Genomic DNA, 15,462 nt, shown 5'->3' with positions numbered 1-15,462 from the left:
GGCATTGTGTAGCATCCCTGCAGTGCAACTCATCATGTTCAACACGCTGCGTGATAAGCCTCGTCCATCTCCACCGCTCAGGATGCTCCAAAATCTAAACAATTAACTTCTGTCACAGAGAAGCACCCAGAGCTTTGTGTGTGTGTTTGTCCCCTCTTGGCTCCTACAGTCTATAAGAGGTTTTATGGCGGGGGGGACAGATGAACTGGTGGGAAGATAGAGGTAAAAAAAAAAAAAGCAGAGTGACGAAGATTAAATAACCCAGGGAGTCGTTTTTAGACCCCAAACAGCCGGTCTGCACCTCTCTGTCTCAGCGCCAGAGTGCCACATTAATTTTGCACACTAAATCTCCGTCAGGATCGTAGCGCTCCTAAATTAGCAGCAGCACCATCAAAGGCCCGAGGATGATTAATATTTTTTGACTGATGCAGATAGAGACCCAGACGGGATGAGGAGGGGATATGGGGGGTAATGGATAGTCATCAGACCGAGACAAGAGGGTCGTGGAGAAGAGGGGGGGTTATTGTCCAGTATGACATTAATCATATGGACAGTAATCACCTCACATTAAAACTTTTTCCACACAATGTTTTTAGATATGAGAGTTGTGTAGTATAAGACTGCAGTCAACAGCACAAAGGAAGAGAGATGAATGGAATTTAGTATTGCACAGATTACATTGAGACAAGAATTTAAAGCAGCAATTAGAGTAGAAGAAAAATTGTAATCCTTTGCACAAACCGGCAGAAGAAGAAGAAGAGAAGGTTTGTACTTCTGTCTTCATCTGAAAGAGGAGCAACGCTGCATTAAATGCTACATGTGTTTGTTAAATCAGCAGCGTTTAGCTTGAAGGCTAACCTTTAAAAGCGAGTGTGACCTGTGAATCGTTGGTCAAGCATCACTCAGGGCAGCAGCTACAGTGCTGCTATCGATCACGCCGACTTCATTGAGCGGTTAACGTGGAGCTTGAGAGGCCCGGACACAGGACCTCTGCGGCCTGATCAATAAGTGTGATCGAAGGTTTTTCTTTTTTACATTGAAAAGAAGAACACAAACTAGTTTTTCTTACAGTATTTTTTAAAAGACTCAAACAAGTGCTCTACAGGAGGGGGAAAAAAAACAGTAAAATGAGGGACAAAGGGACTGTGGCGAACATGGGGAACACTGGTATCGTGACCTTATTTTAACATATTTTTTGGTCCAAATGACTTTTTAAATTGCAGTGGTAGATTGTGTCAGGCTCCAGCTGTGAACGGAGCTGTTATGCCTGCAGCGTAATCTTTGGGGGCAAATGTTCCTAAATAAAGTACATCCACTTAGACGCTTGTTTTTGCCACTAACAGGCTCAAGATTAAGAATCCCTGCAGGGATGAACCTTTTATGAAAGAGTCAGAAGCTTTTTTTTTTGGAAAACATAAATAGCCTTCACATTGACAAAAACATCTTACAGGACAGCTGCCTTGAAGGTTCAGTTTGGTTGTGTACTGGTGTTGTTTATGATGCATGCTGACCCTTTAAAAGATGTAAATAAACATTGTTTTTAAAACTTGGTTCAGGAACATAGACCACGCCTCAAACACAACCCCTTCCTGTTTCATACGTTTTTACGCCTTAATCACTCCTATTCCGACGGCAACAAAGAGACGGATCCCCCAACCAGAATCTCAATCCCTCTGGTTTCCTCATGTCGTACCTACAACGGCTGACTCTAGTCCATCGTTCTTTCATTCACCTCCCGACCCTTACATTCATCCTTCAACCCTTATTTTCATTCCTTCATTTCTTCATTCCTTCATTCCTTCGTCCCTCCACCCTTACCTTCATCCCTCATCCCTCAACCCTTACCTTCATCCCTTCATTCCTTCATCTCTCGACCCTTACCTTCATCCTTCAACCCTTACCTTCATCCCTTCATCCCTTCATTCCTTCATCTCTCGACCCTTACCTTCATTCCTCAACCCTTACCTTCATCCTTCATTCCTTCGTCCCTCCACCCTTACCTTCATCCCATCATCCCTCAACCCTTACCTTCATCCCATCATCCCTCAACCCTTACCTTCATCCCTCCATCCCTCCATCCCTTCATCTCTCAACCCTTACCTTCATCCCTTCATCCATCCACACTTAATCTTCCGATCATCCAACCTCATCCGCTCATCATTCCAATCTCCGCCATGCATATTACTATAAACTATTCTAAGTCAGTATCTTTCTTGGTGTGGTCTTTGTGAAATAATAATAAAAACAGACTTACAGATCCTGGCAGCATTAGCATCAACTCTCGAGCTCTGCGAGGTTAAAAAAAAACAGTCAATGGAGTTGTCTGTCTTTGAGAGGAATGATAAAACGGGTGTAACTCGCTTTAAAGAAAGCATCATATTCTTAAACGAAAGTGTCTGTAGGGATCCTTTCTGTTATGTTGTCAGACACTTCAGTGAACAAAGGAGCCTGTCAGCAGGAGAACAACTTCTTTGTTATGGCCTGTCTTTGAACACACACGTTTTCCCCCTGAAAGATTACACAGCAGCCATTATGGCCCATCTTGCATCGACTGTCCACAGATGGTTTAAAATAATAATAATAACTTTATTTATATATATATAAAAGAAGTGAATGCAGCCAGTGTGAAGTCACACAAACTAATAGGTGACGCCTGAGGTTCTGCATTTTGGATAGGCATTGCTATAGCTGCTTTCACATACAGTATGCACTCTGGAAAATGTCAGACAGGCTGCTCCTGAAATCTTCCTGTGCTGCTTTTTCACTCATGCCTGTCACATCCGGAGACTATCGCTGTCGGCTGCTGGGTCTCAGGAGGCAAGGCATTGACATAATTGCTGCGTGTAGTTTGACATAATCATCAACAAAAGAACGGAGAAGTAGAAACTGGCAAGCATTGTATTGTAGAACATCGTCTCATAAATGATGTTGTATCGTACATTATCGTAATGCATCGTATTGGATTCTTTCCCGTATTACTTAACATCCCATAATATGGAGGACAAAAATAGGGCAGATCTAAAAATTGAAAGAATTCCCTGTTAACAGGCTTCAGTAAGTATCTCCAAGTTTAGATCTAGTTAGAGTTGCCGGGCAGAAAAGTGAATCACAGCTCCGACAGGTAGAGGCGAGGTCGATTAAGTCAAGGCGGATGTGGACCTCCATCACAGTAGGAAAAATAAACAGATAAAAATGATCCCTATTTATTGCATAGAGTTCTTTCTGCTCTTCTAGTCAAGATGGGGTTAAAAGAAGCACATGCATGCACCATAAGATAGATGCTGTTGGACAAGGATGGTTAGTGGTGAGACAGATGTAAGGAGCGCAGTGTCGCAGATCAACACTATTCTGACAGCTGCACAGACCACAGACTGTCTCATGGATGATATGCTGTCACCTGTGGTCTCACTAGGGGCTGCACAGGCTATTATGTACTGTGTGTGTGTGTGTGTGTGTGTGTGTGTGTGTGTGTGTGTGTGTGTGCTCAGACATGTCTTTATGTGTAGACGTGTGCTGGTATGTTTCTGGGGATCGCTCCGACTTGTCAGACACATGGAGGCATGAAGTTCATTACAGCCAGCAGCACATTGAGCTGTAACCTGCCAAACCCCTCTGTGCCCCCACTGAGCCCCTCGTCTGTGCAGGGAGCAGGATGCCCTTCTGTGACTGAAACAAAATGACATCCACCCACACCATCCCCGCTCTGCAGTTCTATTTCTTATTGTGTTTCTATTCAGGGGGCTGGCTGAGGAATTTAAACCTCACATCTGCAAGGCAGGAGATGGTATGAAACGAGTTGTTGTACTCCTATCCAAAAACAGAGTACAAATATAAATATCCCTCTTTTAATTAGTATGCTTTGTGAGCGTTTTTGTTTTGAATCTTCTGAATCAGCAGTATGTGCAAACAAAGAAAACTGCTCTCACAAAAAAAGTTCCAGGAAAAAAATTAGCATCAGTATAGAAATAGACAGGTAGAAATGAGGACAACATGGCCAAACAAAAATAGAGACAAATAAACAAAACTATTGTGCATGAACAAGTAGGTGAAGAATACCTGTTTAAATATTCATCACAGTATGCAGGAGGTTGGGTTTTGAATCACTGCTGTATTGATTCTCTAACAGAAGGAGTCGGACATTACCTCACTGAAGACTGCACCGACTGCAGCTCCAGCATTTTAATGGTTGGTATTGTGTTGCTACTTACAAAGGAATTCTCAGCCGTAATAAACCTGCAGACATTCAGCACATGCATTTTATTGCTTCCTGAGGCACGTGAGGATTTACTGCAGTTTACCAAAGAATACCAGATTTTAAGCTTTCACTTGTAGAAAAGCATGCACAGTATAGTCATAGTAATAGTTGTGAGTTGTAGGCAAATACTTACAGAGTCAGTATGGTCACAGCATCCTCCTGTTCAAAGGTAAAAGCGTGACTGAGGACTGAACCAAGTGGCAGACTCCAGTGTTGAAAAATGAAGCCAATGCAGATGTGAAAAAAAAAACCTGCAGTTCCTCAAGTGTCCACTTGGGGCTGTCTGCAGAAGCCCCTGGAGGACACATACACACCCATTCAAAAATTCCAGTTTCTGCACTGGAAGCACGTCATGCTGCCACTTTCTAGGGATGCAAACCTAAACCACCAGTTTTCTATTTTCCACGGCTCTACAATAAAAGAGAACTAACCACTGTGCAAGCAGAGTCTGTGTCCCCTACTTGTAAAAGTGTACAGGCTACACCTGATGCTGCTGTAGTCATGGATACATCAGCATGACACTCGAAGCAGACGCTTAATCACAGATTTGAAATATCAGTATTCCTGCTATTCCCGGATATCTGGACCAAAATGTAAACACGATCCACCAAAGTGGATTCTGACCAGCAAACTATGAAGATCGATAAACGTAGTTGCATTCTTCAAACCGTGCTTACGAAATATCGGACCACTTCCTGTAAGTAAACTGTAGTCCGATCAATGCCCTCCTGCATCAGTTGTGCAGGTGACACGTGAATCATCATATCTGCAGTGCCTCCAGCTTTGGCCTCTCGTCACACAAGACAAACTGTAAGTCTCAGGTTGTGTCTCAGAGAGTTAGAGTATGGATTTATTGATTCAACTCACACCAGCAGTGCTTTAATCTCACATCTCCTTCTCATTAGAGGAAGCAGAACCAGTCAGAGAGAGGTAACGATCGGACCAGTCATCAGAATAAGACTGACGGACTCAGCAGAGAAAGAAACCTGTGTGGTACCTGAGATAAGGACGGCGGTTGTCAATCTTCTCCTCTATCAGGAAAGTGCTTTGAGTTCAAATGTCATGTTTGCAAGGAAATAGTTTATGTTATTTTCTTTACCATAGGGTTCATCAATAGTGGCCTTAGCTACAAATATGTCACCCGTTGGTTTGATTATTGAAGCCTCGCTTTTGTCATTTTGGCTGTCAACATGTCGGTTTTTTGGAGCCAGAATCGACTATATGTGGATGAGCTGGTTAGAAAACCCCAGTTTATCAAAGCTGAAGTGTCGCTGAGTCCTTTCCTTAATCATTGGGTAGCTAGTTAGCAATTACCATTGTTTATCCGGCAGACAGAGACAGTTTTTGAGGTGGTAGCTGACAGGAGTTATTTTGTGATCAGACCAAAAAAGCCAATAGAGCTTGTTAAAGTAGCACGCTGGTCAACAAAAATTCTGAGGCCTTTACTTCAAAGCGAGTTGAGCATACCCAGAGTGTCTTTTGGCTACCTCGCTTCCCTGGTTTGGCTTCATTTATTAACCCTGTAGGTTTGCCCCTGCCTGGGTCTTTACCAAACGGCAACCACTGGGGTGAAAAATGAAGCCAATGTTTGAGTGCAAAATCCTGCAGTTCCTCAAGTGTCCACTTGAGACACACACACACACATTCAAAAATGTGTGTTTTTACAGCAGAAATCAACGGTAAAAACCGAAATTGGTCTAGTTTTGTCCTCATCTGCACACACTGGACTGGGGGTGAATTGTTTTATAGCGCATCCATTTTGATTTTATGAACAATACATGTTATGCATGGTTAGGTGCATGGCCAACCTGATTGACGGGCCGGTGCAGTGTAGTGGTTTGTCAGGAGTTTGAAAACCCGCCTCAGCTCCAGCTCTCAGCCTGTCGTTAGGTTGACTGAAAGTTAGACTGAGGCTGATGAGCCTCCAGAGCCCCCTGCAGTAACAGATGGGTGATGTCACTCAGGCTTCGTCCTTTAATATTTACAGTCTTTGGTCTCTACTGGAAATCTGATAAAGAAAGGCTCAATCTTGACAAGAGGCCTGCTCACTATAATGTTGCCCTTTCATCTGGTGCTTCACAATCTAGTCTTTGAATATAAAAAGCCTTCATGAGTCATCACCTGCATGGAGGAAAATGCAGAATATGTTTTTTTTGGATCCTGCATAAAAGCCTTGAACATAAACACTGACACTATATAACCTCTGAGTGAATCCATTATACAACACACATCCCAGAGTTTGTTTGCAGCTCAGCCGTGAGATAACAGAGTCGCTTGTGATTACATGCAGACTCTGACTCCTCCTCACCAGTCTGCACCCTGTAGCTCAGAGTCTGTCACTGTTTTTTTTTCTCCTTTTTCAGACAGACAAATTAATTTCATCCCTTCTTATATGTTGTAAGTGAGCTCCGCCTGCTGGTAGAGGAATGTAACTACAGACTATGACCCTTCATTGGCCCGCCTCAGATCAAAACTTATTGTCTCTCTCTGGAGTGTGTTGTCTCACTTTGATCCCTCCTGAAGGCTGATGCTGTTATCTGTGCATGTTTGGTTGTTTTTTTTCCTTTCATTTTCAGAGCGTTCTAAATTTAGAAGAGACGAGAAGATGCAGTACAAAAATCTTTCACTACATGGAACTCAAGCGCTGTTGTCCCTCAGTATGCCTGGTGTAGAGAATAAAAGGCATCACTTTGTCTCTGTTAAAAGCAAAAAAAACAAACAGTTTTTTCTTACCTCGGCTTTCTCTAAATCCTCTTTTCTATGCAGTAGATTATAAGATTTTAACCCTTTCCTACAGTGAAGAGGTGGAAACATACTTCCTCGATGGCTTCTCTCCATTGGGTTCAAGTTGAGCTCTTGATTTTAATTAATTTTTGACACGACTTGCTGTGTCCTTGCACCTGATTATCACGAGCCTTTACCCCCCATGAGGGTAAGATCTCAGTCTAATCTAACCGTGTTAAGAGTTTTGATTCGATTGAGCTATTAGAGTTATTAGAAGGGCTGCTCAATAAATCACAATGTTATTGTTATCATGATATGAGCATTCACAATAAACACATCTCAAAAATCTGAAATAATCACCATTAAAAAGAAGAATCATAATATCCAAAGAGGCAAATATTTCTCACTCTGCATGGTTACGTTTGACCTGTTGGAAGAAGACATGGGTTAAATAACTTTGCTTTTACATCATTTAGATGCAGTCGGATATATATAATCATATTTGTCAGCAGTTAACATGATTGAGGGGAGAAATGTATAGAAATAAATGTGTGTTAAAATGTCAACTTTAGGGTGTGAACAAAGCAATAGGCCTATAGCCTACCAGTAAATGACATTAAAAGAGTTTGAATGAAATGTGAAAAGAAAGCTGACCTCCTGTGGGTACATTAACTAATACGTTATCTATCAGTGATTTATCACGTGCTTAAATATCAGCTTCAGGTGTTTCGATCATCTGTTAGCCCGGACATTTAAAAATCATTCTACGGTCCAAATATCCCGGTTCTGAAACCTCATTGGCTCCCAACGCGAGGCTAACATGCAGCAGCGAGCCAGGATTGGCTGAATCTCTGAAGGCGTCAAGTACAGAACACGAGCGAGACTAGAACCAGAAGTGACGTAGGCCTTCAAAATAAAGGAACTAGCATTGATGTATTCACTTAAGCTCCTCCAGTAGACAATGACCGTATCCATGTTGACATGAATTATAACCTTTCACAAAGCATTTGCTCCTCATGCAGCGCTCGTTCAGAGTGACTATAACTGTTGAACTGAGTTATCAAGCCAGACGCTTCTGTTATTGTTTTATTTCCTTTCCTAATATGCACAGGAAGTCTGACACAACAAGGTCCTCTACAGAGGCGCTGCTTGTCAACAGGCAAGGCAGGCAACTGCTTGGGGCCCCAGACCAGTAAGGAGCCACCCCAGGACTTACAAACTTGAAACAAAGCAGTGGAACCAAAATGTGCAAATTTTGCAATGACATGAGGAAACCTCCCTGAGGGGCCCCATCTGACAGCACTCGTTCTTGTTGCCCTGCTAAACATTGCTGTGAAAACCAAAGTTTGTCAATGAAAGTCAACAAAGAAAGATGAAGAGTAAGTATGACCCTATAGGAGAGAAAACAAAAACAGGAAAAAAGAGGAAGCGGAGTAAGCGGCGTAAGCGTCGGGACCCTATGGTCCTATGGTCGGTGATGAACGCTGGTTGAAGGGTCCCCCCAAATGATTTTTGCCTAGGGGCCTCACCAGACTCTAGAATAGCCACTACTCCTGCACATTATACTTCCAATAAATGTTAGCTTAAATGACCTAAAGTGATTGTTTTCAGATTTGTATCACTGAGGCAAAGGTGCAGATACTTTCATTATGGATCCATACACAGTTTATCGTCACTGTGAATTTTCCGATCATTCAGTTTAATTAAATGTGCCCAAAACAGCCTCATCACTGTCTCCAAGAAGTCAATGTGACTTCTTCAGATTTCATCTCCTTTTCTGACAAAAAGGCCAGAACACCCGATTTTTTTACTTCCTGTCATAAACGACAAAAAGAAGCCACTCATCTTTACATTTAGGAGTATATAGAAAGCTGATGTTTAACTTTTTTTTGACTACAAAATCATTATAATCACAAGGTTTGCAAAACTCTACAAATTTTTTTTTAAGTTGGGTTAAAATGCTTTTATTTTGTAAGATCGGACAGGAAGTACTTGTTTCAACATGGCTGACTTGCCAGTAGTAGTGGATGGAGGGAGCTGCCTGCTAACCAGTTGCAGTTTCAATCCCTCCACGGGAGCAGAGGGCGAGAGGGTCCTTCTTCCCCTGCAGACCAGCGGCGTAAAACATTTTTTTTTTTAAATGGCGGGCTGTGAAGGCGACGTGTTGCGTTCATGGTCCGGGTCAGCATCGTCTGCGAGTAACGGGTTCACATGTGTAGCTGTGCCCGCGTCCGAGCAGCAGAAACCGAGGAAGAGGAGGAGGGCTTTCTGCCTGACCAGGATCAAGACCCGCAGCAGCTCCGGCGGTCAGACTGTGCAGGGTCAGCGTCAGCCCGCCGCGAACAACAACAACAACATGCCGCTCATGATCCAAGAGATCAAACACATCTGCAGGAACTGCCGGGGAGCCGAGCCGCTGGACGGTGAGACGGACCGGTTCTCTTTACTACTACTACTACGGAGGGAGGGAGGGAGGGAGGAGTAGGTGTTTTACTGCCCTGCTTTTTAATGATTATTGTCATGTGTCCGTGACCGCTCCCTGCTCCTCTCTGCGCTACAGCATCCACTTCATCCCCTTCATGTTATCTTTATTCTTTTCTTGTGTGACCTTTAAGCATCAAGTGTTACATCTAAAGCCTGTTGTGTCACTGTAGTGTTGCATATCGTCTCAATAGAGGTCTTCTTTGTGACTTGGGTGGTTTCAGTGTTTTGCTCCCTGCTTTGTTCTTTTGTTCACTTCTGATAAACAGAATAATATCAGCCTCACATTTGGCTGAAATAACTGTAGATGTTTTTTTTGTTTTTTTTAAATATAATTCACAATAATTTACTGTGAATAAAATCAATTCATCATTAACTACTGCAGGTGATGTTGCCGTGCATAATGTCTTTAGGCATATATGAGCTCGATACCGGGATAGGATGAGCTATAACACAAAAGAAAATGAAATGTCAAGCTTTGCCTTAAAAATCTCCTTTATAAAATAATCTGTAAACTCTTGATGATGACTGATGGGACTGAGCAGCTTCCAGTTATCATCAATCATAGCAGCTCTCTGATTGGCTGATGGAAAACTGAGGCAGTATGTATCTACGTAAGTATGTAAAGATTAATCGTAAAATCGTGATGTCAAGATTCACATCGGTACTAAATTGAGGACGCACCACCTCCTTCTAAATCAGAGGTGTGGAATTTGGCTTCCACCATTTTTCTCTGGAACATTCAACGATACAAAGTGAACCTGTATTTAAAAAACCTCTTCATTTTTATATTTGTATTGTGTTAGTTCATTGATTTAATTGCCAAAGAAAATGTCAGCCTCAGACTTCACACCTATCATGCCTGAGTGGTCGCAGTTTTTCTTTTTTGTTGTCTGAAACTGAACAGGGTCATTTTCAGTTTTCAGTCCGTCCATCTTAGTTCATCAACAAATTATATAACATTGACAGACTCCTCAATTGCACTCACATTTATTCAGCCTACTTCTTTTAGGCTGCCACTATGGGCTGCTCGATTGTGGCTAGAACCATAATCACGATTATTTTTGACTGATATTGAGATCACAATTATTAAACACGATGAATCATTCATTTTACAACATCTGCATCACGTGCATTAATCAAACGTGGGAAAACACAATTGTAATTGAAACTCAATTAATTTCCCAGCCCTATGCAAAAATATTTAAATGTCATGTATATTGGGGCTCACATTTGGTGTTGTTATTCTGTAAATTTCAAAGAGGTTTCCAGCGGTTGCAACCCAAAGGCAAGAATCGGTTTCCAGTGTGAACTGGTCAATCTGTTCCTGTTGAGCTGTGTTGACTGTTAATCCATAACCCGAACATTTGTGTGATTGATTGACGAGTTAATTTAATTTAAAAGTCGGTCAAACTGTTTCCAACCTCAAATCAATACAGCCATGCCGAAGATCGATGCTCAGTATCTTATGACAGGTCAACCTCCGCATACGCATAAAGATAGATATAATTGTTAGGATTAGCTACAGCTCATTCCTTCTAGTAATCAAACTAGAAAAACAACAAATCCAAACACACAAACAGACCTAGAGCCTGAGTTAGTCGGCTCCCAGAGTGAGATGTTTGTGGCCTTGCAGCAGCTTCTCTTCATCATCTGTTTTCACCTTGTTGTTGAGTGACTCAGTGGAGGTAAACAGACTGAAAGAATGTCTCCCTGCAGTGTGGGTCTTCTACCTCTGACTCACCCCTTCAGGGGCCGCTCATCTCTATGCTGTTTACCAGGAACAAGGCTGAGTAAAGAGAAAGGACAAGTCATAAAAAGAGTGAAAAATGTCAGTTCCTAGAGACTGAGCTGTCCTCTTTTTTTTCCGACCAATAGTCCGGAAAACCGTCCACTAGATAACTAAGAGAGCCCTAACATCTTCAGGTTTGAGGAGATACTGTCATATAGGATGTTTGCATGTGGGAAACTTTTGTGAAGAGCAGACGTTGCTAAAAAGAATTCATCAAAAATGTGGTTTGAATCAGTAGAAGAAAATCTCACACTGCATCACCTGGACTGATTTATATCCAAAATGTTGCACAGCTAGCTAATCCTGTCCACGCTCTCCTGTCTTCACACCAGGGTGCCACACAGAGAACCCACGCACTGAAGCTGTTGTTTACAGAGACGAGGAGAGGTGGAGGTGGAGAGGGGCTGCCCGGTGTGGAGAGGGGTTGGATGTTGTTGTTGTTGAAGGGGGGCCTCTCCATCGTAGCTGCTGAGCGGCGACAGATCTGAACTGACATTTCTGTTGTAACAAGGCCACCTCGATGCTGACATCCTCTCCTGTCTGTAGCCTCTGACTGCTTCACAATGGTTGTTCGTCCCACCTCACCACTGATGTCATGTTTTCATAGACCTTTCTGAGAAATTCTCATTAATAATGCTAATCTGAAATTGTCAATATTTTAGTCTAAGTTTGGAATTGATCAAAAATTAAAATCAAAGATGCTGTGTACCATTAAAGGAGCAATATGTAATTCTGACACCTAGTGTTTCAAATGGGTGCTGCAGTCTAAAGTCAAAACATTGCAGAGAGCTGTCTCCCCCTGCCCCCTCCTCTCTAGAGTTGATGCTCACACAGGGTGCCATGTGGTGGACGCTGAAGCTTCAGTGTTTATCCAGCTCTGCATCGGTCAGTAAACCTTTCTGCGTTCTAACCTCTCTTCATTTTTCAAAAGCATCTCCAATATTGATCCTAGTTAGAGCACGTTTCTGCTCGTGGAGCTTATTAGAAACATGCAGAGGATTTTTAGGTCGGGTGAAATCACTTCTATCTGAACCAGTTCTCTTGCCCGCTTCCATCACTGCAACACCTGTTGGTTTGACCTGATAACTGCTCTCATATCTGGCAAACCGAGGGGCGTCCAAAACGGCTGCGTGGGGGGTGCCTTAAAACCGCCTAGAAGGAGGACACACTGGCTGCTGCATTGTTGTCAGAGAAGCCAGCACTTCAACATAGCATGTTTCCTTAATGTCTGATCATATAGTAAGCTCACTTTATCATTTCACTCACTACACATCTTACTGATTGCTCCTTTAATTCTGACTTTAATGAATTGACAGATGTTGATACATTTTGGCTTCTACAAAAAAAGGACTGACTATTTGTCTTGTTGTCTTGAATGTCTAAAAAACGGCTGACCTCATTTCTCTAAAACATTTCTCTAAACCTTCTAAAGCAAAGTTTTGCAGTACCTTGGAACCATTTGGACACGGTATGACTGGGCAGTTTTCAGCACATTGTATACTTTCCTCATGGCGTGCAGGCCTTATTTGAACCCTTCTCTGTCACATGAAAGTAGTCCTCTCTGATCTGCCCGCCTGTGAACCGTTTTTCCATTCTTCTGTAGTGTAACTGTTCAAATAAGTGCGTCAGTGTCTGCTGGTGCGTTTGTGTGTTTACATCCTCCGCTGCCTCCTGAATGTCTGCCTCCTTCTGTTTGTGATTCATTGCCTCAGGCTCGGACCGCATGCCCTCGTTGTGTAGAGTCGATGTAGTGTGTAATGGGACAGGTGTAATTCCAAATGGAAAACTGGAGCTCGCTGTATAGAAACAGCCTCCAGCGAGACTCCAGCTCTGTGTAGGACCTCGATGAAAACCTACAGCTCCGAGCCAGACGGTGAATGGAAAAAGTGGAGGAGGTAGTCTAGACAAGACTTCAAACTTTTATTTAAAAAAGTTAATGTTTGCCTTGGAAATTCACCGTAACAGCTCAGGGTTTTCCTCCTCAGTGAAGCGTCTTCCCTTTTGTTTTTTCCTCCTTATCTAACTGTGATTAACTGCGATCCAAACAAGCTTTACTTGACTTGATTATGCACTGCCCCCTGGGAGAATTTGTCCCCTGACATTTAAGTCACAGACAAGTGATCTGTTTTCCTTAACTGTGTCTTTTAAGACGTCCTGGACCGCAGTAAACATGCAGCATGATCCCTGAATATTTCGAAACCTGAAGATCATCCCTGTTGTAATCACACTTTTAATGAACTCTTTAAATGTAAGTCTGACAATGAAAGTCAGAATGGATTTTTCTGAGCCTCTCTGTCATCGAGGGTGTGCCACAATTTAAATTTATGGTGCGCTGTGATTGATTTCCTTTGACAAATGAGGGATCATCTAGAGGGCAGGGTGTCGTACAGCAGGAGGGCACCTTGGACTCTTCACCTAGAGGAGGGAGACTGCCGATTGTTTTCATAATCTGGCCGGTCGTTTTATTAATCCCTTATTTTTTCCTATAAAATATCAAAAAAAATGTGCACCCTAGGTTCCCTAGAGTTTACGTCAAGGTCTTTAGAAGTCTTGTTTTTCCTTTTAAAGTTGACCTATGTTAATGATTCCCATTTTAAAACTCGCAACTGGATGATCATAGTTATGTGGGCAACGTTTCGAGTTTTCAGTGGAGGTAAATGTATGTTGGAGTAATCCCAGGATAAGTCTATAGAGGGCGCTAAACAGCTGGTTTCTCCAAATCCCATGATAGTTCCCCGAAATGAGACCAAGAATTTTACATGACGGTTTCAAGCCTCCACGTAATCCGCTGAAACCTCTTACATGGACTCTCTTCTCCTGGCACTGGAGAGCAGCCCTCTCCTGGCAGCCCTGCAGCTTTCTGCTCCCCTGAAGGCTTCCAGAGAGCTGGCCAATCAGAAGAAAGTGGGCATGTGGGGAGGGGGGCCTTAAAGAGACTTCTCTATGTTTCACAGACTGACAACATGAAAGCTGAATAAGAGGAGAATATTGGCCCTTTGTTTTCGTTACAGAGGTTAGATTTTTGACCTGGAGAGAAAATAGACTTTCTCTTTGTGGTTTCCTCACTGATATGACTTTGACAGTGTACCCGGGAGGCTGCTTTAAACACATGACTTTATTCAAGAAGATAAGCAGCATCATGCACACATGGCCACATCGAGTGCCAACAATCGACACAGCCTGCTTTGCTACGTCTTCTGCAGACATCGCTTAGAGGCGCCTGCTCTGCTCGGCAGACTTCCTCATTTAAACATTTCTATCTCACTGTAAGAATTGTCCTCAGCATTATAAGTTGTGTCGGTAGCGCTCCATGTTCATTTATTTTGTGTTTTAACGTCTCACTTTTGCTTCATCTCGTATCTTTTTTAAATGCTGTTAATCTTAATAAAGTTTTGTCGTCACTTAGACGGATATCTCTGTGATATCTGCTGATAATAAAAGCTGACTGTTTTGTCAGTGTGTCTTATTGTGAGCTTATTGACAGACCTCAATCATTGATTATTATTATTCATTAAACCAGTTGGTAATTGACTTTCAGTTGATTGCCCAATAATTGATCTGCTTACTATTGCAGCTGTAGACCTGTTCTTCATATTATTGGAAATCTCGTCCGGTAAAAACCTGCTTTAATTCTGCTGTTATTGTTCCAGAGGTCAGGCCAGAGGTGTTATTTTGCAGCTGTTTACCTGCCTGTTAATGACCTTGTTGTTCCTGTTCTGTTTTCCAGCTGAGGAGGTGGAGAGGTTGGCAGCGATGCGCTCTGATTCGTTGGTTCCAGGCACACATACGCCTCCCATACGGCGGCGGAGCAAATTTGCCACGCTGGGACGTCTCTTCAAACCCTGGAAGTGGAGGAAGAAGAAGAGCGAAAAGTTCAAACAAACGTCGGCTGGTAAGAGCAGAAAACACAACGTCTCCATTATCACCTGCCCCCTCCCTCCCCTTCCCCCGCCTCCCTGCAGTGATCTGCTTCACTCACCTCTCCGACAGACAGGAGATAAATAGCGGCGTCATATCGAGCAACAGAAGCGTTGATGAATGGCAGCTCAGAGGGGCTGAGCCGCCGAGCAGGAGGTTGATATAAAGCTGCAGCAAAGATCTACAGAGTATGATTGTGATTATGTAAGGCTGCTGAAACACCAGGAGGCTGAGGGTTAGCTGCTCAGGCTGCCGCTTCATCAATATGATGATGAGCCTGCTTCTTACACGA

The 15,462-nt window shown here is 42.9% G+C and overlaps 1 protein-coding gene across 2 annotated transcripts in view; it reads left to right on the top strand.

Moving 5' to 3' along the window:
• Positions 1-15,462, top strand: part of phactr1 (phosphatase and actin regulator 1) — a 36,837-nt gene that overhangs the window by 11,021 nt on the left and 10,354 nt on the right. The window contains exons 1-2 of one of the 2 annotated variants that reach the window (XM_020656364.3): positions 9,038-9,402; positions 14,980-15,144. In XM_020656364.3, the coding sequence (XP_020512020.2) occupies positions 9,120-9,402; positions 14,980-15,144 (448 nt within the window). In that variant the 5' untranslated portion in view covers positions 9,038-9,119. Of the gene's footprint in view, positions 1-9,037; positions 9,403-14,979; positions 15,145-15,462 lie in introns of those variants that run through there. The other variant, XM_065955697.1, reaches the window with a different exon arrangement.

The sequence above is a fragment of the Labrus bergylta genome, chromosome 6, assembly GCF_963930695.1.
Source record: "Labrus bergylta chromosome 6, fLabBer1.1, whole genome shotgun sequence".
NCBI lineage: Eukaryota > Metazoa > Chordata > Actinopteri > Labriformes > Labridae > Labrus > Labrus bergylta.
Note: the sequence above shows the minus strand (reverse complement) of the source record. Positions and strands in the feature narration are given on the sequence as shown.